We start from the raw sequence: 23309 nt of genomic DNA on the forward strand, positions 1-23309 counted from the left end.
AGAAATTGCAATAATTAATCTCGCATTTGTGTCCATTCATCAAGAATCGCAATACTTTTATATTATTTTTTAATTTGTCTTTATGCATGCATTCATTTCTGAATTTACAGTTTGTGTGTGCTATCCCAAGTCTCTGACATACCACAGCCCAACATACGACATCAGAGTATAAAACTCAGCAACCATTGGATTAGAAAAACAAATTTCTATAAAATAAGTATTTATTTAGAAAATTTCTTCTTTTTAACAGGTCTGCCATCTTGCTTGAAATTCTTTCTGGAAGAAAAGAATTATATCATTTATTTTACATTATACAGACATTTATTCAAATAGAAAACTCTCTAAAATCAGTTTTTCTCACATTAATACTGATTTATCAGAATTAAAGTCTTAAAGAAATCACTGTGTATACTCTAAGTTTTTCTTTACTATACATTTTATACACCCTCCCCTGTTTCAATTTTTTAAAGAATTTGAAAACAAGACTTTAATTATTGCCAGCTTACCCTATTTGCATATTTTCTGATAAAAAATGCCTAGAACCTGTTAATCAAAGCCTTAAAGGCTGTAAAAGCAATTGCTGCCATGTTAATGTTTGGGGACTTTTATTTTTCATCCACATATATACAAGAATTAAACCTGACATGAGTGTTGTCTAGTTAAAAGTAAGAAGGTTTTAACTTTATATAAATAAAAGACTTTAGCAGAAAGTCATTTTTAATATGTTTTATATTTCACAAGGAGACAACACGTTTACCTAATACCAGGCTAAAGTTGGGGTCAAATATACATGTGCTGAAACATATAACTCAAAAAGAAATCATCATGGATTATCCCCTGGTAGTGTTTGTAACTTCCTTGGCAATAATTTCCTTTATTGATTTAATTTTAACAATTTTCATTATTAATTTATATTTAACCATTAACACAAATGATTAAGTTAAAACATTTCAACTTTCCAGACGCAAATGTTAAAAAACGGGAAAGAAATAAAATATCTTACAAGACATAAACATGTAAAGAATAAATGTATATTTCCAGCTTAATAAAAATATTTTCATAATGTTACTTTGTCATCATTTTTAAAACTAAGTTCCAAACATTAAGTATATGTGGGTACGAGATAACTACAATTCTCATGCAATCCCGAAAAGGGGGGTCATCACAGACAAAAATGACATTAAATCGTTATCACTGAACTAGTATATATATTGTATAGGGGCCAGCTGAAGGACGCCTCCGGGTGCGGGAATTTTTCGCTGCATTGAAGACCTGTTGGTGACCTTAATTCTGCTGTTGTATATTTTTCTATGGTCGGGTTGTTGTCTCTTTGACAAATTCCCCATTTCCATTCTCAATTTTATCATACGAACAAGAACAAACAGTTCTACGTTGCTTTGATATTTATCAATTTTCAGGAAACATTGCGAAAAATGATCTTCAATATTTCGAAAACATGTGAAATAAAATTGCTTACACGGTGGACGAGTGTCAACAAACGTAGTAGACTTGTTCACTGAAAAGACGAGGATAATGGTTTCATCTGACATTTGTTATGCAAACCCAGTTTTGATCATGATATTTAAAAAGACGTACTTTTTTTTAATCTATGTATTAATAAACTAGAAAATTCCAAATTGTAAATATCTCTTCATCTGGACCGACTTGGCATCTACTACGTTTGGACGGGTCCATTTCATTAGGAAGGTGATCGATAAATATTACGGAGTTTTGACAGAAAAGGAAAACGAACTTATTGTTATGTGTTTTCAACAAGGGTTTCGTTCCGCTAAATTATTTGCGCAAATAAAGTGTCTATTTTTAGATTACAGGTAATAATTTGACACTACGCATTAACCTGTGTAGTGATTTTGATTTTACGATAAATGTATGAATGAACGATAATTTTATGAATGAACAAGAGCACCTGACCTCTATAAGAAACACAAATTAAACATAAAAAAAACGTATTTATTAGGAGATAATTCAGTTAAATTTTCAATACTAAATCAACAACTGAAATGAATCCATATTTTGTTGAAACATCGTACGAACGGCGGAAAACGGAATCGCATTTGTAAAAATGTACTTTTTTTCACTCGGACTTCTATGTTATTTGATAGTCAAACGGTTGACCCTTTAAATACAAAAATACATCTACAAGAACATATTCTGAAACTTCTTAAATCCACTAACTTTTTTTTAAAGTTTCAAGCTATGTATTGCATTAGAAAACATACATAGGTGTTAAAGAATGACTGACCAGGAGCCTGTTAAACAAAATACTATGGCTTGATCTGGGCGGAGTCTATGATCTGGGTCACAAAGATGGCCATACGCGACGGCATAAAAGCAATTGCTTTAAAAACTGTTTTGATAACATATTGAAAGCATATCAGAATATCATAAATGTAATGTTTAGCAGTCAATCATTACAACATTCAAGATTATATAAAGTATCCAATCCAGCCTCTATCTCCAGTCCACATCTTACTGTATGCCTATTTGTCAATTAAAGAACACATTTTCTGCCTCAAATGGTCAATTTAGAATTCTTGTCACAACAGTATCATCTGTAAGCATATATCTGACACAATTTAGCTACTATATATAATAGAAGTGTTCAAACAAAGCCATATTTGCAATAGTTGTATGTATGCAGATACCAGTCTGAGATATAAATTCACTTAAAATGTTGTATAGATGACTGCTAACATCTGATTTTTGCATAACTTCCAAGCATAGTTATTGTTTTCTATATCAAGAACTTTAAAATCATAAAATCATAGCATTTACAAGTAAAATTATTTGTTTTATGACCCAGGGGGTAGGCAATTTTCTATGTTTTTTGCCCCTGGGGCCTCAAATTTCCTAAATCATTCTGCTGTTTCTAGCAATTTGGAATATTTAGTACATATTCAGGATAGAACACACTATTGTAAGTTTTCTTGAGATATTTTTGTTTTTCTAGCTTGTATTTATTATGACGTGGTGACAAAAATGCAGATTTAGGTGTTGCGGCTTAACTTTTGGGTTATCGAAAGGACACAAACACCCCATAAATAATATTCAGGAAGGATCTATGAGTTTCAATGACTGGGAAGAGTAAATATAAGCACTTCTTAACAATTTAACTTACAAATATGCAAATATTATGATTTAATTTTGTATCCAGGACTTTAAGTAAACTATGCATACTGTAAACTGTGAATTTATGCTGAGTCATCATATTTAAGGCCCAGGATTCTTTCAATCTTCGTTAAATATTTATAAAACTTCTTATTTGAGTTAATTTCTTTAAAATCTGTGAAATAAAGCAAATTTGGTTAAATTCTGAATGTTCCCCTTTTTCACCCTATATATAGGTTGCATTTCTGTAAATATTGACAATGCAATTTCCTATAGGAACTCCTTTTACAGCTAAAACTGTACCACTTTTACTATGAGTTTTGAAAAAAATCATATCCTAGAATTGAAAGTTCATATGCACCACAATTTTTTTCAAAGGTTAAAATATAGGGCTGTGCGGCATATTTTCAACGTTTATATGCCCTGAACTTCTCAGAGTTTAAACTTACACTAATTTTCTTAACTACCCCTACTTCGAATGAAAGGTTACCACAGATTTCAATGTAAACAATATGCACGTGTTAATTACTGGTAACATTCCCAAGTTCTGTCTCTGCGATATGGAACACAGAGAGCATAACTGGGAACCAGTATGTAAACAAAATTAATTTTCTATGAATATTCTATTACTCCCCAAAAGAGGCGTGTTTTGAGAAACAGATGTATTTACAAAGTGCAACCTATAAGTATTCATGGTAAACATAATCATACTACTTGAACATATAATTGTTTTAGTATTTCATCCCTTCTCAGGAAATGATTACCATGACTGATTGTTAATAGTTTACATGTAGTCTCAGTTCTTGTATTACAGACTCAGAGAATTGTCCAACATAGGGAATAGTTTAATTTCAATACTACAATTTGGGTTATTTGAAGGCCTAGACTTCTATTTTTTTTTTACAAATGATGCACTCCTTTCATGTCTGACCCAGATTTTCAATATATTTTTATTTTGGCTATATGCAGAAATGAATGATAGACATGCAGATGCACTTATATTGCATACATTCCTGCATTAAAGTATATTGTAGTTCTATTTTTATCTTGCAAATTTTTGAATTGTGATCTTTTTAATTTTTTAACTATACTATCTAGCAATATTTAAGATAAAACAGCGAAACAGAAAGCACTGATTTTAGAAACACTATTTCCTGAAGTTTCACAAAGGGGTTTTTTTCAGAAGAAAAAGTATCATTTCTTTGAGTTTCATAAGTTTTTGTTTTGTTTTTGTAAGCATCTTTTTTGTCATTTTCCAGAAGAAAACATGTTCTTTTTTAAAAACTAATAACATTTTCATATAAATCAAACAGATCAGATTGAACTGTAATTAATAATTACCTTTTAATTGGTTTCCCTTTGTTAGGACAGTCTTTTCTTTTGTGACTGAGATTTCCACAAATGTGACACCCTGAAAAAATGGTATCAATTATTACCATCTCAAAGTATACAGATAAAGTATATAAATTTGAGAGAATCAATAATAAAGAAATAAAGTTGTTTGTTGCTAGATTGTTGACTTTGATATCCAATTTGTATGCTGAAATAGATTTTACTGGAACAGAACTTTTTAGATTAACCTTAGTGTAATTTATCTATATGACCCATACATTGAATAGGATTTTCACTGGTTCTTAGCTTTTTCTATAGTAAGATTATGTATGGTTTTAAACATCTTATCTCTATTTCTTTCATGAGTTGTAGTGGTCATGTTAGTTGGTTGGCAATGAAACCCCATCTTGATGATTTATGTCAGTTTTAGTCCAAGCTTACCTAGCCCTTTCAGAGCAGCAGGATTTGAACATGTTTTTATCAAATGGGTGACTAATGGGCAACATAAACCAAGTGATGCCAATAGCTCATAAGTGAAATTCAGTGCATATAGGAAGCAATATTTAAAACGTGAAAAGAAACCTATTTTATTTCCTGGTGTTTTTTACCTTTGCCTTTTATCTGTCCACATTTATGATCTTTTAGTTGACATATTCCACATTTATCACAGTGAACTTTAGAAGGCTTTACACATCTCTCACACTTAAAACAATGACTGTAGGTCCTACCATCCTGTTTAAAATATAAAAAAATAGTCAAAGAAAACAAATGAAAATCCACTTTCTAATGATATATAAGCTTATATAAAACTATTTACTATTTAAATTCTGCAACAGGAAAGGAGTAGGTTCAGTAAGACCCCTTTGTGGCCCCAAAATATAGCAGTTTTACAAAATTGTTAAAATGTAAACCTTCAGTTATTTATTGGACAGTAGAATGCTTCTGCTACATAAATATGGGCTGTTTTTGACAAAACAATGCACATATATCCGGTACTAGCACCATTAAGTCATGCTAAATTACTGTAATCCTCATAATTCTAGCATTTTAGTTAAATTTTAGACGGTTTTCGTGTCAAACGAAAGTGGCCGCATTCATGTTCATCCTTAATATTGAAATGTAAGTTGTATTTTATGATAATACATAACATATATAAAGGTTGAGGATGAACACGGATGCGGCCACTTTCATTTTTAGCAAAAACCATCTGAAAAGTGACATTTTTCGGCATATTAGGTAGATTTTCATATTTGAACTTGAATCGGATCGTTTTTAATGACTAAATCTGTTAAAATCTTTCACATAAACTAATTAATTCAAATAAAATAGACACTTAAGTGTTTAAAAAGTGGTCAAAATCTTTCGTCAGATGAACCTGAAATTTGAGGCCAAAATCGGTCCTTACCGGACCTACTCCTTTTGAAATTTGTACAGATTTTGGAGCTTAGACAAACTTTGCTCTACAATCTCTGAAAAATGCAATTTTTGACGATCAAAGTGCCATAGTGTAGATCGCAGTAAGGTCATGGTACAGTCTTTGTAAGGTCTTCATGATCGTGATGAGAGTGGATCAACTTTAAACATGTTCAAAACAATCCGATCGTGGGGCAGTCTTGGCAAACATCATGTCATAGTAAAAGCATAATGAGAGCGCAGTAAGATCATGGTAAGATGGCAAAGATGGCTGTACCATCGTAGTGAGAGCATAGTGAAAGTGTGATTCTAGTCGGAGAGACTGTGCTAAGATCTCACATCACATTAATATGACCTCACTACGACCATCAAGTTCTCACTGGGACTCAACTACGCTTCAACTACAACTATACCATGTTTATACCACGCTGTTTAAGACTATAGTATGATTCTAGCATGCTCATGACATTCTCATGACCTTATTCTTACGTCCTGACTACTATCATACTAAGACCATTTGAAGTTCTAGTCATGCTCATTTTCACATAAAATATATAAAAGTTCCATAGGTTTTGTTTGAAACATCAATTTTGATTGAACCATGTGTCATCCCCTTTTTTGATCATTAAAACATTGTCATTTGATCTTGATGGACCAGAAATATGTTGTGATTCAGGTTGGATTGGTAGGTCTGACATCTCTACTGGATTGGGTTCCTATCAGAGGCTCCTCTAACTCTACCCCTACCACCATGCAACATAAGTACCCATATTTACCTTAGATGTACAAGAATCACACATTTGACAGTGGACATTTTCTGGTCCAGAGTATCTTTTACACTCACTACAATACCTTAAATAAAATAAATTAGTTTACTGCATGGTTTTTGGGTCTTTTTTTCCTGTGAGGCGTCATTCATATACCAAATAGAATATCTGTTAATCCTTACAATATCATCATTAAAGTATTACTTACTGTAAATCAACTAACTAATGACTTACACAATTAAAAAAATAATCTGAATATAAATCTTCATGAATATGTAAAACTTATTTAACTTACTGTGAAAGTACTTTTATTAATGTAGGTTTGATTACTTGATATGATCTAGACTTCTAGAGTATACAAATTATATTGAATATCGTCAAATCTGAGAATAATATAATAGTAATCACAGGGCAAACGCACTATGAACTACAACTGCAGGCAGGATTATACCCATTTAATCTTTAAAAACCTAAACTGTACAACTTTTGATCTTTTAATTCTCATAAAAAATATTTTTGATTGATGAAAGTCAGATTTCCTGTATTGATATGTTATGATAAAGTGTTCATTTTATATCCTCATAATTCTCGTATGGGAAATGATAATTTCATGCTGGGCTTGATTTTGATAAGAATTATTTTACAATTCAAGATACCTTTAAAGCATTTGTTTATGTAACTGTTTTCTTTAGATGACATGTTTATGGCCTAATCAACACCTTTAATAGTCTTTAATCTGATGACCACTCTATTTTGGGTTAATTAGTGTGATCACTACGATTTACACGGGTCAATGTTTACTTTGCAATTTCCTTCAATCCAGACAATTTGTAACCTTCATTTCTAATGGGTCCAATCATAAAATATAAAAAATATTATTTTTTTAGAAAGCTAAAATCCACGGACATGTAAATGTTCCTCAAACCACGAAAATTGATACCCACGAATTAAGTACTTTCACAGTAATCAAATCAATTTGAGAATCGCGAAATTAAATTGCCTAGAAGTGGACTAGAAAGAGCTAAACGCAAAATTAGGTATCTGTGAAAATAAGTTGGTTTACAGTATTAGTCTGCAAAGTCAAATGTAAACAAGATGTGTAGCAAAACAAAAATGCCTCAGCCATTTCGTTATTGAAGAACATTTCCATGAATCAATATCATTCATTATACTTCATGTTAAAATGTTTAATTGGTTAATGCTAGGGTGATAATTCACTATCACTTATACTCTTCACATAGACTCTTGATCAATTTTGCGATTATGTAGAAGACATCATGATAGTATTTAACTTGAATTTTAAGTAATATTTACCAGTAACCTTCTGAAGAAGGTAGTTCTATCTGTGAGGGTGATACATTTGTAAATATTCTGACAGGACTTCCATGTTTCTTTACATCTCCTCTGAATAAAGCATGGTTGTCATAGTCTACCTGTAACATAAGGAGGGTTTACAAAATACAAAGGATTGTGAAATGTTAATCAAAGCCTTAAAGGCTGTTAAAGCAATTGCTGCCAAGTTAATGTTTTTGCGACTTAAATTTTTCATCCACATGCGTACACCTAAAAGGTGTCTTGTCTAGTTAGAAGTAAGAATATTTTTTCTTTATATATCAATAAAAGACTAATCCAGCAGAAAGTAATTTTGAAATTCATTACATTTCCCAAGGAAGCACATGTTTACCAGGCTAACAGTGGATGCAAATATATGTGTGGAAACAGTAAAGATAATAACTCAATGAAGAAATCATAATAGTATACAATCCCCTGCAGTTTGTAAAGAGTGTATACAACTGGGAAATAATTCCCAAGCTTTCTTTTCTTAAAAAATGCATTATAATTGTCAATATTTTTAACTTATCTGTGTTCGTTTAAATTTATCCATGATTCAGTTAAAGTGTTTCTCATTTTTCATTTTTATATAGATTAGACTGTTAGTTTTCCCGTTTGAAAAGTTTTACACTAGTAATTTTGGGGCCTTTAATAGCTTGCTGTTCGGTATAAACCAAAGTTCCATGTTGAAGGCTGTGCCTTGACCTATAATGGTTTACTTTATAAATTGTTACTTGGATGGAGTTGTCTCATAATTGGCACTCTTACCAAATCCTAGTTAAAGATTTCAACTCAATACATCCCAGAAAATAAAATAAACAACCATAGAAGCTGAGATTACTATACTGTTATAGTAGTCTCCGTCAGATATAAGGCACAAAATATGGAAAGACTGGTCGGCCAGTGGACAAAATAAAAAAAAATCTTACTTACAAGACATAAACAAGTAACAAGTAAATATATATGTATTTTAGCTTACTAAAAAAAATTATAATGCTACTTTGTCATTATTTCTTAAATTGAAGTCCCAAATATTATTGCTAAGATATAAAGCTGATATGTGCAATCGTCATAAGTCATGCAATTTCTAAAAGACATGAAGGGGGTATCACCACAGGAGTTTGAAATCCTATCAGTAACAGGATAAATATATGCCAAACTCAACTATCACAGTAGAGCTTTAATATTATCAACTTTCAGGAACATTGCAAATAATCATCTCCAAGCTCAAACTAAAATTGCAAAAACATCAACTTTACTAGTCCGAGATTACTCTGACGCCCAATGGCTGACTGTGACTTTACAAGATCCATGTCAAACATGAAGTAGACTCGTCCACTTGAAAGACAAGGATATAATATTGGCTTCATCATTTGTCATGAATTATCAGTTTTAATATCCAAATCAGTCAAACTTTTTATTCAATCTATGAGACCAGATAATTCTAAATTATTTTTTGTGAATATCTCTTCCTCTTTACTTTGCATCTTTCACATTTGGACGGGTCCATTTCATTATAAAGGTGATTGACAAACCTTACGGATTATGACAAAGAAGAAAACGAACTAATTAGTATGCGTTTAACACTGTGTTCTTTCTAACCCTGAATAATTAGGGCGTGATATTTCACTCACTTAGTTCGCTACATTAACTCCTCTTGAGAAAAATGAACTTAATTGGAAGCTGTAATTATTCCAGTAAGTTTCTTTCTACAAAATTATTTGCGCAAACAAAATAACAAGGTTGATCAGTTCAGTTTGTCTATTTTTAGATTACAGGTAAATATTAGGGTTATTTTGACATTCGACACATCACATGCTTAGTAATTTATTAACATTAAATTTATGAATGACCAATGATTCTATGAATGAAAAAGATAATATTTGGCTTGAACAAGAGCAACTTGACCTCTACCAGAAAGAAACACAAACTGAACAACATCAAAACGTGTAAGAGATAATTCAGTCAATTTTCGATATTAAACCTACATCTGAAATGATTCAATATTTGGTTGTAATATCTCGTGTGGGTATAAGAATGCACTTTTTTGGCTCAGACTTTTATCTTCCTTGATAGAAAAACATTTGTCCCCTCAAAAACAAATATACATATACAAGAGCATTCAAATCCACCAATGTTTTTTCAATAGTATCAAGCTAAGTATAACATTAGAAAACATAAATCAGTGTTTATAATCACATCAGGAATCTGCTAAATTGGCTTAATATGGGCAGAGTTTCTGATCTGGGTCATAAAGATGGCCATATGCCACAGCATTAAAGCAATTGCTTTCAAAATTGTGATTTTTGCATTTAATAGTTGTTAATATAAAGATGTTTTGTCAGAAAATGATTGCTTTTGGAAAAAAAATATTCAAACTTTTTAAAATTTAAACAAACTATACTGTGTACACACCTTATAATCTAACATACTATACTGTGTACACACCTATTTTATCTAACACACTATATTGTGTACACATCTTATAATCTAACATACTATACTGTGTACACACCTTATAATCTAACATACTATACTGTGTGCACAACTTACAATCTAACATACTATATTGTGTACATACCTTATAATCTAACACACTATATTGTGTACACACCTTATAATCTAACATACTATACTGTGTAGACACCTTATAATCTAACATACTATACTGTGTACATACCTTATAATCTAACATACTATACTGTGTACACACCTTATAATCTAACATACTATACTGTGTACACACCTTATAATCTAACACACTATACTGTGTACATACCTTATAATCTAACATACTATACTGTGTACACAACTTATAATCTAACACACTATACTGTGTACACACCTTATAATCTAACATGCTATACTGTGGTAAACAATCTACAATCCTCTTTTCCATGAAGTATGGAAAGAACCATAGAACTGGTAATTCTTTATCTTCAACTACAAAGTCAAAATAAACATGTACATGACACCATCATCTTTCAAGGCAATTATGTCAAAATAGGGGCAAAGTGATAGGACTTTCTAAAGCTCCTGAATTTTTCTCCCAAAATTTACAAAATAGATCATATATTTCTGTTTTCACAAATTCATTGTTTCATACAAAATTTTCCTCATCAAATATTCTGTTTGAAGTGACATTTAACACCATTAATCAATCTATCAATTGATAAATCAATCAGGAATATTCCATGAAATATTTTGTACAATTAGATGCATGTTAGCAATAACTATTTAAAGACCAAACAGCCTATTCATTTCTATCAGTGATTTTTCCTTAAAATTTTGTGTGAAGGTGTTGCATGATTTGAGGAACAAAATATGATGAAAAAAATTGGGGGTCACCGACTTAGTTTTGCTTGTTATCTAAACTCTCAAAAAGTGCTTTATATCAAACCTACAAGCATAATTATTGTTTCACGTTAAACAGTAGATTTGTATCTTTCAAATACAGGTTCAAGAGTTTAAGGTTCATATTGATTTGATCTTTAAAAATATGATTTATTTCATTCCCGCCAAAAATTAAACGTAAAACTGAAAAACGTTTCCAGTATAAAAAAAATTCTACCAGTGATTTCTTTATAAAAATTTAAAGAAGGAAAGTGCAATATGTACTCTTCAAAATAAAGCAAAAAAAGTGTATGTCACCGACCTTTCAAAAAAGTTGAGAGTAATTTTCATGTTTTTTTCTAGTTCGTTTTGAAGAAAAGAGTTGTCTTTCTTCAGAACATTGCATCTGAAGTCATAGTACAAACTTTTCTTGCTGGCGCACTATTTGAAAAAAGAAATCGCAAATTGGACGTTTGAAACCCACCTTTAAATTTCCAAGAATAACAACTATATTCACCTACTTTATTATCCAGTAATACTAGAGATTAAGCATGTATGAGTTTCAGATCTTTATGATGTTGTTGCCGCACAATAAAACCTTCAGAAACACCATCCGCCGGAATGGAAAATTGTTTGAAATAACTTTTCACGCCGCTTTTGTATTGAAAGTCTGTTTTGTCCTGAAAGATGGCATTGGTTAACTTACAGAGTATTTGAATATACCAGACTAGATGTGCTTGTTTCTTTTTCGCGTCAATTTCAGAAGTTTGCCGTAACGAACTCATTCGGTACTGTTGAAAGACGGACATACAAAATCATGGACGGAGTTCTTTATACCATTATTTTTCCCGACTAAGACGAACGTTTAGAAATTATTGCATCGAGTTTGTGAATTCATTATTTTAGAATATTTAAGATATAAGGAAATAAAAATTATAGGTATAATATATGAATGAAAGTTTTGATTCTAAAAATTTATACATCTATCTTAAAATACAATCCTTTTATTACTACTTCATGTGTTTTCAGTAAATATAAAATATACAAAAAGTTTTTGATTCAAACATTAATTTAGAAATAATTTTTCGTTGAAAACTACAAAGAGAGATTTCTCCAACAGGCTAAAATATAATAAATCTAAGTTGCTCATTATGGAAATTAAAACAAAGAAAAGGTTGTTGCCAGCAAAAAAAATTCGAAATTTGTTTTCAATCTTTGCGGTCACAGTTGTAGCTAAATGAAAGGAAGCGATTTTATGTAAGATATTATTCTTGGAGCAATTGTTTTTGTCATAAGTTAAATTTACAACAATTTAGTTTTAAACACCGAAAATTTTGATTTTAATTCACATTCGCTGAGTATTAGTTTTATTAATATTTTTTGCCTTACAGCTAATTTCCTAATGCATGTAGGATACAACTTTGGTTGGCTTCCTTGCTTTGTTTGTATAAATGTTTACTCAAGCTCTGTAATTAAGATTGACATCTTTATATATAGGTAGGTAAACCTGTATATATATGCTATTTAATTGAATTGGACGTTATCAAAATATAATTATACAAAATATACAAACAAAGCAAGCAGGCAAACCAAAGTGTTGATCTACATACATTAGGAAATTAGCTGTAAGCTTCAGTGAGATTAGACAATATGTTTATCATTTCTCCTTAAGACACTTTGAAATGAAATAAATGACAAACAAAAAGGACCCTTTGTCATCATTTTATTTTTACTATAAGATTTTGTCCAATAAGCAGTATAACTAAATTTTAACTTCATTGCAGGATCGGACATTATTTTACGAGAATCATCCAGACATCAGTTACATGCACATGTTGCCAGTATGTCACAACTTTTAGGAATAATTGATTATCGGCCTAACCTTGTGAATACTAAATTTTTTAATTTGTTTTTAATTGACACTAAAATTAGAAGGATCATTGAATAAGGAACATCTTTACCAAGTTTTAAGTTGATAGGACTTCAATTTCGTCAAAAACTACCTTGACCAAAAGCTGTAACCAAAAACTTTAACCTGAAGCGGGACAGACGGACGAACAGACCAGAAAAAATAATGCCCATAAATCGGGCATAAAAAACTGTTCACCTAACCTGTACACAATCGGCGCAAACGAAAGAGAAAATCTACGCAAGTGAAGAAGAAAAAAATGAAATGCAGATCGACGCAAATATAAGACAAAATCTACGCATGTGAAAAAATAAAAAAAACTAGAGGCTCTAAAGAGCCTGTGTCGCTCACCTTGGTCTATGTGAATATTAAACAAAGGAAGCAGATTGAAAATTGACTACAAAGGTCAATAACTCCTACAGGGGTCAATTGACCATTTCGTTCCTGTTGACTTATTTGTAGATCTTACTTTGCTGAACATTATTGCTGTTTACAGTTTACCTATATCTATAATAATATTCAATATAATAACCAAAAACAGCAAAATTTCCTTAAAATTACCAATTCAGGGGCCGCAACCCAAAAACAGGTTGTCCAATTCATCTGAAAATTTCAGGGCAGATAGATCTTGACCTGATTAACAATTTTACTTCATGTCAGATTTTCTCTAAATTATTTGGTTTTTGAGTTATAAGCCAAAAACTGCATTTTACCCCTATGTTCTATTTTTAGCCGTGGCGGCCATCTTGGTTTGATGGCCAGGTCACCGGACACAATTTTTAACCTAGATACCCCAATGATGATTGTGGCCAAGTTTCAAATAATTTGGCTCAGCAGTTTCAGGGGAGAAGATTTTTCTAAAAGATTACTAAGATTTACGAAAAATGGTTAAAAATTGACTATAAAGGGCAATAACTCCTAAAGTGGTCAACTGATCATTTTGGTCGTGTTGACTTTTTTGTAGATCTTACTTTGCTGAACATTATTGCTTTTTACAGTTTATCTCTATCTAAAATAATATTCAAGATAATAACCAAAAACAACAAAATTTCCTTAAAATTACCAATTCAGGGGCAGCAACCTAACAACGGAATGTCAGATTCATCTGAAAATTTCAGGGCAGATAGATCTTAACCTGATTAACAATATTACCCATGTCAGATTTGCCCTAAATGCTTTGGTTTTTGAGTTATAAGCCAAAAACTGCATTTTACCCCTATGTTCTATTTATAGCCATGGCGGCCATCTTGGTTAGTTGGCGGGGTCACCGGACACAATTTTTAAAATAGATACCCCAATGATGATTGTGGCCAAGTTTGGTTAAATTTGGCCTAGTAGTTTCAGAGGAGAAGATTTTTGTAAAAGTTAACGCCGGACGCAGGACGACGACGGACGACGACGACGGACGCCGGACGCCAAGTGATGAGAAAAGCTCACTTGGCCCTTTGGGCCAGGTGAGCTAAAAATGAAATGCAGAACGGCGCAAATGTAAAAAGTCGAGATCAAAATTTATATTTTATTATTTTTATTAGAACGAAGGTTAAATTATAAAATATAGTGTAGTATCTTATGTGTCCATTTATGTTAAATTTCCACAGGATATTAGATTAGCGCGACGCATAATAGTTCCTCTTTTCTTGGGAGACGTAGCGTACCTACGTAGCGTACACCATGTTGGAATCCGAGAAAAACGCGAAATAGGACGTTATAATTTGACGCTTTTTTCATTGCTAGAAACAACGTCATAGAGCTTTTATGTCACTACCAAGTTGCATTAGCTGATGCGCATAAACAATAGGCTGTTTGGTCTTTAACACACAATACCAAATATAGAGGTTACTTAATCTTGTTCACATTGCATTTATAAACATTATACAGACTATGATTCAAAGAATATTTTTATTTACTTGAGTCTCTCTGCTTTTTCCATGTTTCTGTAATTTTTTTAAATGTTGAAGCTAAAACCTGAACAAGACCTCCAAATGGTGGATCTGTTACTATGGCAATACGTTTGTCATCTGATTCTATAAGGAAGTTGGTAAATACTGTCTCACTTGTAGTATCATTGAAGAAATAATGGTTAAACATGTTATATCGACAAAACTTCTCAGGAGGATAGATCTGTTGCTGAAATAGAAAGAGCATAAAACTACAATAATACACATAGCAATTCGAATGACACAACATAGAAACCAAAATTCAATCAAAGAGCTGAAGAGCTCTAAGGGAAAAGACGGCCATTGTTTCAATTTTTAGGGGGGTATCTTTTGATAGTCTACATACAAAGAATGAGCAAAAGAACAGCTAGAACATATAGAAAGGCTAACAATAATGAAACTAATTGTTGTTTATTGTTATTTCATTTCCTTAGTCAAGAATTCATCATAGAGACAATTTGGACCAATGAGATCTGCACCTTCTAAATCAAAACATTTGATTAAAGTTGCATTGGGAGTTAATTATCTAAAATACAATTGAATTTAACAACTACTACAATATATTTTAGGATTTTAATTATGTACAACTGAACGGCAGACTAAGACCATTCTCAATTTTTTGTGACAGTATTCTCAAGTAAGTGAGGACTGAAAAAATATATTCAGTTTTAATTTTCCATTGATAAAGTTCCCAGTTACAACTCTCATCACAGGGATACATGTACTTAGAAAATCAAATATGATTGATATAAGCTATGTGAAGTTTGTTTCCAGATCCCACATTTTGATATATCTGTAAAATTCATGAATAAATAGCTTTAAACTACAAAAAGCAATATTTAAAAAAAAATGAAAAAAAAAATGACCACTACAATAATTATGTTGGTACGCAAAATTATTTTTTAATTGATGACTAGTTATCATATATATACTTAATGTGACATTTTTAGTGTTCAGATACATTAACTTTCATTTTAGTGGGTAATTACTCATCAATTGAGGTGCTCCTTAATTGGAGAAAGATTCTAAAAACATAACTTTACAGAAAGAATGAAAACTGCAGTTACTCTCCCCAATCTCAATAGGTATAAACTACAAAAAGCAACATTTATAATTTTTTTTTTTTTTTTTACCATTTCAATAATTATGTTGGTACACAAATTTTTTTTTATATGGAAGACTACTTATCATATACTTAATGTCACATTTTAAGTGTTCAGAAACATTTACTTTGATTTTAGTGTATAATTACTCATCAATGGAGGTGCTCCTGAGTTGGAGGAAGATTCTAAAAACAGAACTTTACAGAAACAACGAAAACTGTCGTTTCTTTCCCCAATCTCATGTATCCCCATTGACATTGTTTACCGCGTAAGTTGACCTACAAATTATCTGATTATAGCCTCAGATTAAAGCATTGCATGTTGGTGTGTGAATGATCTACACTACAGCAAACATCATTAGGTTTACATTTAACAAATACGGATTTTAAATTAGTATACAAATACTGTGAATGATTTTTATAATGAATAAAGGATATCCCTGTGTGGCATTCCAACAATGACGTCACTAGGTTAGATATATTTAGAATACTTCGTAATACTGATTTTTCCGGAGTGTAAAAGAAACGAATATAGTGTAAGGGAAAGCTCAATATACGATAATTTCACGAGAAACAGAAGGGAAATGTGTAAAAAATGTATTTAAAGTCAATCTGTTCTCCTTGTCATCAATTTCAGTATGACATTTTGAGGGGGTTTCCAAACTATCAAAACAAAATGATTGACGTGAGGGAATGATACTCTGGCCAACCCCATTAGGGAATTGACGGCTTGAAGCCGTCTTTCCCCAAAAACTTTACACAAATGCTTACATAAATACAAGAAATCAACAAATTAATGAGTTTGTATGTATATTTTACAGTACATGTTGGAATCCAATTTGTACTAGAAGTATTCTGGATCCTTCTGAATTCCAATTCGTACTGTAACAAACCAACTAAACTGCATTGAACATGATGGCCTTCTAGTTTTAATTAAAGATAGGAGTGGTACAGCGTTCAATGCTTACTGAACTCCTGGCAACCAACAATCAACCAATCTATGGACTCCTCCAAATACTTTATAATTGATTTCTTCAGTTATTTTTTTTTAGAGATATAGCCATTAGGAGCTGAGGGGTCAAGGCCAAATGATTTACATGGAAATGAGTTGGTTAATGTTTATACAATTGCATACTAAATATAAATGACTAGTTATCATCACTTCATCAGAGGAGAGACTGAAATTGGCCTATTTTAGTCTTGTACAAAGCAGGATATATTCATATGACATTGACACGTAACTGTATGTATTTTATCTAAAATTTACATCTGGCAGTCCAGATATCTATATTCCCTAATAATATTTAATTTTAAATAAAGATTTTAAAATTTTACATCATAGCTATTTCATAAAATGCACCATTGTACTGAATGAAATAAAGGTTCTGATGATAAGTTATATATACTATACAAAAATTACAACATTTACTACAAAAATTATGTTGTCTTATGTCTACAGGCATGACTTACATATCTGTAATCCAAGTCTAATAACAAAGATTCCAGTTTGCTGTGTTTGATCCTGTCACTCTGTATGGCTTCATGTATCCTGTAATCATATCGGAATAGAAATTAACTATTATTTTTCAAATTAACTTTATTCATAGTTTATCCATTCTTTAATATACATTGCTTCCTTTTATTGATTGATTGTTGGTTGCTTAAAGTCCAGTGGCAAATATTTCATGCATGTTCGTGACAAGTGCTTCCTTTGAAATCTAGGGTATATTGGGGATTTACAATAATATTAAAAGAAATAGAAAGATTTTGATAAATAACACATTATTTCCGCCATAAGTCCATTATCATGAAAAGACTTTAATATCAGCTTGATTCATAAGTTAAGGTTGGAACAAGGTAGAAGAAAGCTTATTCCAATATTTACAAGGCAAACAATAATATTAACAACTGCTTAATACTTGCTACTAAAATTATGACTGAAATCTTTTTGACCAACAACATATGTTTCTTAATTTTAGACATGAAAACGACACAAAAGCATAACAAGAGGCTGTCACAACGACAGCAAACCGGATTTATTAATATTTATTTGTGTCCTGGCAATATCACAAGAACCATTACTGATGAATGGTGAAAGTGAAAATGGTCAATATCAAATTTGGCCTCCATTTTGTCATCAGTATCAACATATTAAAATTTGAAATCTTAGATTGAATGGTTCATGAGTAAATGCAACAACGTGAATGGAAACACCATTTTACAATCTTTCAAGAACCATAACGCCAGAACGGTAAAAGTCAAAATCGTCATTATTGAACTTGACCTCTATTTTGTCATCAGTAACAACATATTAAAATTTCAAAAGCTTTGGTTGAATGGTTCATGATAAAATGCACGGACACGACTGGAAACACCATTTTTCAATCTTTCAAGAACCATAACTCCTGAACGGTAAAGGTCAAAATCGTCATTATTGAACTTGACTTCTATTTTGTCATCAGTTACAACATATTAAAATTTGGGAAGCTTTGGTAGAACAGTTCATGCATAAATGCACGGACACGACTGGAAACTCCATTTTTCAATCTTTCAAGAACCATAACTCCTGAACGGTAAAAGTCAAAATTGTCATTATTTAACCTGACCTCCATTTTGTCATCAGTAACAACATATTAAAATTTGGGAAGCTTTGGTAGAACAGTTCATGCGTAAATGCACGGACACGACTGAAAACTCCATTTTTCAATCTTTCAAGAACCATAACTCCTGAACGGTAAAAGTCAAAATCGCCATTATTGAACTTGACCTTCATTTAGTTGTCAGTAACAACATATTAAAATTTTAAAAGCTTTGGCCGAACGGTTCATGAGTTAATGCACGGACAACATTTGATTGCCGCCCGCCCGCCCGCCCGACTGCCCGACTGCCCGACTGCCCGACCGCCCGGCCGCCCGGCCGCCCGCCGAGCATCCCCAAATCAATAACCGACATTTTTGTCACAAAAATCCGGTTAAAAATAGAAAATTGAAATGATTTGTGTAATAAATTTTTCACGTTTAGATGTTTAGATTGGTAAGCAGACAATATCAAACTATTCTAATCTTATTTATGGCCCTGATAGATGTTTGGCATGTAGAAGATATTCACCTCCTTCAAAGGACAAACTTTACCTGGGTGCTCCAACACATAGAACTTTAGATATTTCCATCTTCTTGAGAACATCTATTGTAAACTGTATTGTTGATTCTGAAAACAGGTATTGCTGAAATATACAATGATATGAAAGAATGAGATTGCTGTTTGGTGTGAGCCAAGGCTCTGTGTTGAAGACTGTACTTTCACCTATAATGGTTTTAAACTTTTACAAATTGTGACATGGGTTGAGAGTTGTCTCATTGGCACTCGTACAACATCTTCTTATATCTAGCATCATGATTTTAGATAAGATTGTCTGTACAATTCTTAATTTTATTCTTTCTGTGAGTTACTGTTTCCAAATTTATAAAAAATTTCAGAAATCAGAAGCTATTCCAAAACTGAAATTCATATTTTAGTGAAGACAAGTTTCAATAAACTGCTGAACCAGTTGTTGCAATATACCTATCAGTAGCTCTGATCTCCTAAGTCTTTAGATAATAGTATCTTACAATTTATTTTATCAGTCATAATTTAACTGTATTTTTCTTGAAACAAACAAAACTAAACTTACAGCATAAGTTTTATTATTATCTAATGGTTTAAACAGTCTTGATGGCTTCTTTATTGTGTCATCATCAATAGATGATTTAGTTTCATGCTGACTATGCTCATCTTTCTCCTCTGGTAATATAAACTGACCACAGGTCACACAAAATACTCTGGCTTTGGCTTTCAACTTTCTCAGCTTGTGACATCTGAAATTTGTTCAGAGACATACTGCTTTTAATTCATACAACATAGTTTTTAATTTTCTAAAATTGTTTCTAAGCTAGAATTTTTTTTTATGTTTCTGGTTATGCCGACCTGCAAATGCATAAATGCAAAGTTATTCTTTTCTTTATCATTTTTTTCATTTCAACAGAAGCACTTAAGAGTAATGACCAATTTCAAATTCTTTTTAAATTATATTTCACTCCAATATCATTCACTAAAAGTACATGTAATAATATCTTTACAAATCTTATGTGTGTACAGGATAGTTTTCATAATTATTTGCAGGATTGAATTACAATGTAATAATCCAAGAATGTATGAAAAGTATGTACTCTTTTAAACAAAACTCATTGGTATTACTGTCTGTTTTGTTTTGGCCCTTTTTATTTTTATACATGCGTTTGCTTTCTTGCATCTTCAATCTATTTAATTCCCGGAGGTCATTCTTTGACATATGTAAAATAGTTAGAGAAAAATAATGAATTTTAAATGCTTATGTTAACCTTGGGACAATCTAGTTCTACTCAAACGAAATTTCAACTTATCCAATTTCCAATCATCAGGAGTCGAAATACATACAGGTATATGGATAAAAGTTCAGGACCACGAGAAAACTTTGACTCAACAAAAATTTGAGTCAACCGATTCGAGACGAGAGTTAGCGGTATGTAAATACAAAAATGTAGCAAGAGATGAACTTTTTCACAAATATTGGAAGGCCCCCTGAAATGCTATATACATCTGTTATTTTCTATTTATGATTTAGTATACAATACGGTTTAGCCTATGTGATAAAACGGTTCGCCTACAAGTTATTAGCAATACCTTTTCTTTAGCTTTTTGTAAGCCTGATCAGCTTCATCTTTTATATTTTCTCGTGCCATTCTTTTTGATTCAGAAAATTTTTCATCTTTCCTTTGAAAGAAATTACACGCTTTTCGATCTCTGAATGCCGAACATGCATAGAATTGTTGACTATTTCCATCTTCAGTGTATCTCACAAATAATGAAGTTGGACCTACAAAACATCAATTTACAGCTGTATTCTGTCATCTGTCTCTTTAAATTTTACAAGTTTGTCAGTACTCAGCAATGATCAAATGAGTAATTTTCATATAAACATAGCTAAACAAAGGTATATGATGAACACTATTATAAATTTAGTGGCAAATGGCCTGAACAATAATATACTTTTGTCTTTAGAACAATAGTGCCAATAGATAATACAGAACTTTAAATGTATTTAGTCATTGCGACCCACCAACATGACTTCTTGTCCATATATACTCAATAAACACTATAATATAATTAACATGCATCAAAATGATATTTTAAGCATTTCTAAGCTATTTGAGCAACCATGGTACATTAAACGGGCCTTAAACAACTTTTTTTTTTAATTTTAAGTGTATGCAAGAGACCTCACCAAGATTGCTTTTTTTTTACTCATTATCTGTGTGCTTTTTGTTAGCAAAAACTTCAGCAGCTACAGCAAGATTGAGTAAAAAACCAATACCATATGGGTTTACCACATTAAGTGTAATGAATAAATTAATAACCTTAAAATTTAAAAATAATTAAGAATTGAAAGTGAATAACATATATATGTACATGTATATAGAATTATTTGTATAGATTCTACCACTGCATCAAGTGTAAACAATATTTATCCACTCAAGACAATTAAATTTTCAAATTTAAAACATGAGGCTCCTTGAGCATTTTAATTATTTAAAATTTAACTGTCGAGAGTGGATAAATATCTTATTACACAAGATTTGATGGTGGAATCTATTTCTTTAATGATTTTCAAACAATACGCTTGTAAACTTTAATATTCCTTCTTTCATTTTTTGTCGATTCGAATGATCTGCAAAAAGATGTGTTCTTCCTATGTGACGTCATCTGGCATGGTCACCTTTTTTCATGCCTTAACAAAAGGAAATTCAGAGGAAAGCAAGGAAATTCAACGTCATAATTAGACTTTAACCAATGAAGAACTGAGATCAAACGAACCACACGTTGATTACATTTTTTATACAATGGGTGCAGGAAGGGTAAATTGACGAAGAATTAGAGAAATATGTATATCAAATATTATCGGTTGCCGAACTGAATTTAAATATGTGCTGATTTGACCAGATGTCAATTATTTTAACCAGGTGCTGATTAAACACACATGGTAAATATCTTGTTCAATAACATTTAAATACATTGAATAAATAACACTATTATACAATCAAATTGTGTTGACACTGTTAAATTTGATACACTGGTGTTTGTTGTGGTATATGCCATATTAATAGGCTTAGGAGACTCCCTGTTTTAATTTTTAATTTTTTAGTCAGTTTTCTTGTATAAATAATTTTGGTCGCCAAATACGGTTGACGTTCATTTGTATGTCACAATGTGTTATACCGTGTGAACAAAATGGTCTATCGACAACATTCTCTTCTAATACTACATCGACATCTGATATATTAGCTGCCATCCAAGACAAATCTGTTTTTCAATCTTTGTCAAATATAATTTTTCATGATATAAAGGGAGATAACTTTTCCCCGCAAATTTAAGATACGACAAAGGACCATATCCAAACTTTTTATAAGAGACGCACTACGCCGCAAAACAGTAGACATTATAAAAACACTTCTGTACCCTTCTGTAGCCGTTTTTGTACGAATTTTTCAAACCTCAATTGTATCAAAACTAAAGATATAATAAATAATAGAGATAGGCCATTAAGTACATGTTCCAAGGGGAAACTTGATGCAAAGCATATTTTTTTTTACTGTTTTATTGCATTTGATAGAAAAAGAGGACTTTGTGGCAAATAAATCAAGATTTTTATAGAAAATCAACAGCCTTTAATACAGAGATTTTTGTTATAAAATTTGAAACATAAATTACTCACTTGATTTTCTATGATGTGCTAGTGTTTATTTTTTACAAAAAGTTCTAAGTGACCTGTAAATTCCAAAACACATCGTGCTGAGTCACTAAAGTCGAGCGCACCCTAAAAGGTGTACTTGATTTTGGCCATATTTATACTTGTCTTAACCAATAACTACATTTATAAACTTGTTTTAAGGAAATCGATGCTAGCACTGCATGCAATAATCCTATATCTATGAGTCATCAAATTGCCAAATATGATAGTACAAGGATAAAGGCTGTGAATT

At 31.5% G+C, this 23309-nt stretch overlaps 1 protein-coding gene across 1 annotated transcript; it reads right to left on the reverse strand.

Moving 5' to 3' along the window:
* Positions 1-203: 203 nt before the first annotated feature.
* Positions 204-22702, reverse strand: LOC143071294 (rRNA N(6)-adenosine-methyltransferase ZCCHC4-like). Its single transcript, XM_076245518.1, has 12 exons — positions 22546-22702; positions 20953-21145; positions 19925-20108; positions 19386-19477; positions 17725-17803; positions 15123-15342; positions 10819-10916; positions 7956-8074; positions 6651-6726; positions 5070-5193; positions 4471-4540; positions 204-276 (listed from the first exon to the last, which is right to left on the reverse strand). The coding sequence occupies exons 1-12, from the start codon at positions 22616-22618 to the stop codon at positions 222-224; spliced, it is 1383 nt and encodes a 460-aa protein (XP_076101633.1). The 5' UTR covers positions 22619-22702; the 3' UTR covers positions 204-221.
* Positions 22703-23309: the final 607 nt, after the last annotated feature.

This window comes from Mytilus galloprovincialis, chromosome 4 (assembly GCF_965363235.1).
Source record: "Mytilus galloprovincialis chromosome 4, xbMytGall1.hap1.1, whole genome shotgun sequence".
Taxonomy (NCBI): Eukaryota; Metazoa; Mollusca; class Bivalvia; order Mytilida; family Mytilidae; genus Mytilus; species Mytilus galloprovincialis.

What these genes read in the sequence shown, in the direction of transcription:
- LOC143071294 (XM_076245518.1), bottom strand. Translation starts at nt 22,618, where the DNA reads ATGGCAGCTAATATATCAGATGTCGATGTAGTATTAGAAGAGAATGTT. An exon ending in TACAAAAAGCTAAAGAAAAG is followed by an intron (nt 20,109 to 20,952) that starts GTATTGCTAATA and finishes AACAAATTTCAG; the next exon opens with ATGTCACAAGCTGAGAAAGT. An exon ending in GAAAAAGCAGAGAGACTCAA is followed by an intron (nt 10,917 to 15,122) that starts GTAAATAAAAAT and finishes TTGACTTTGTAG; the next exon opens with TTGAAGATAAAGAATTACCA.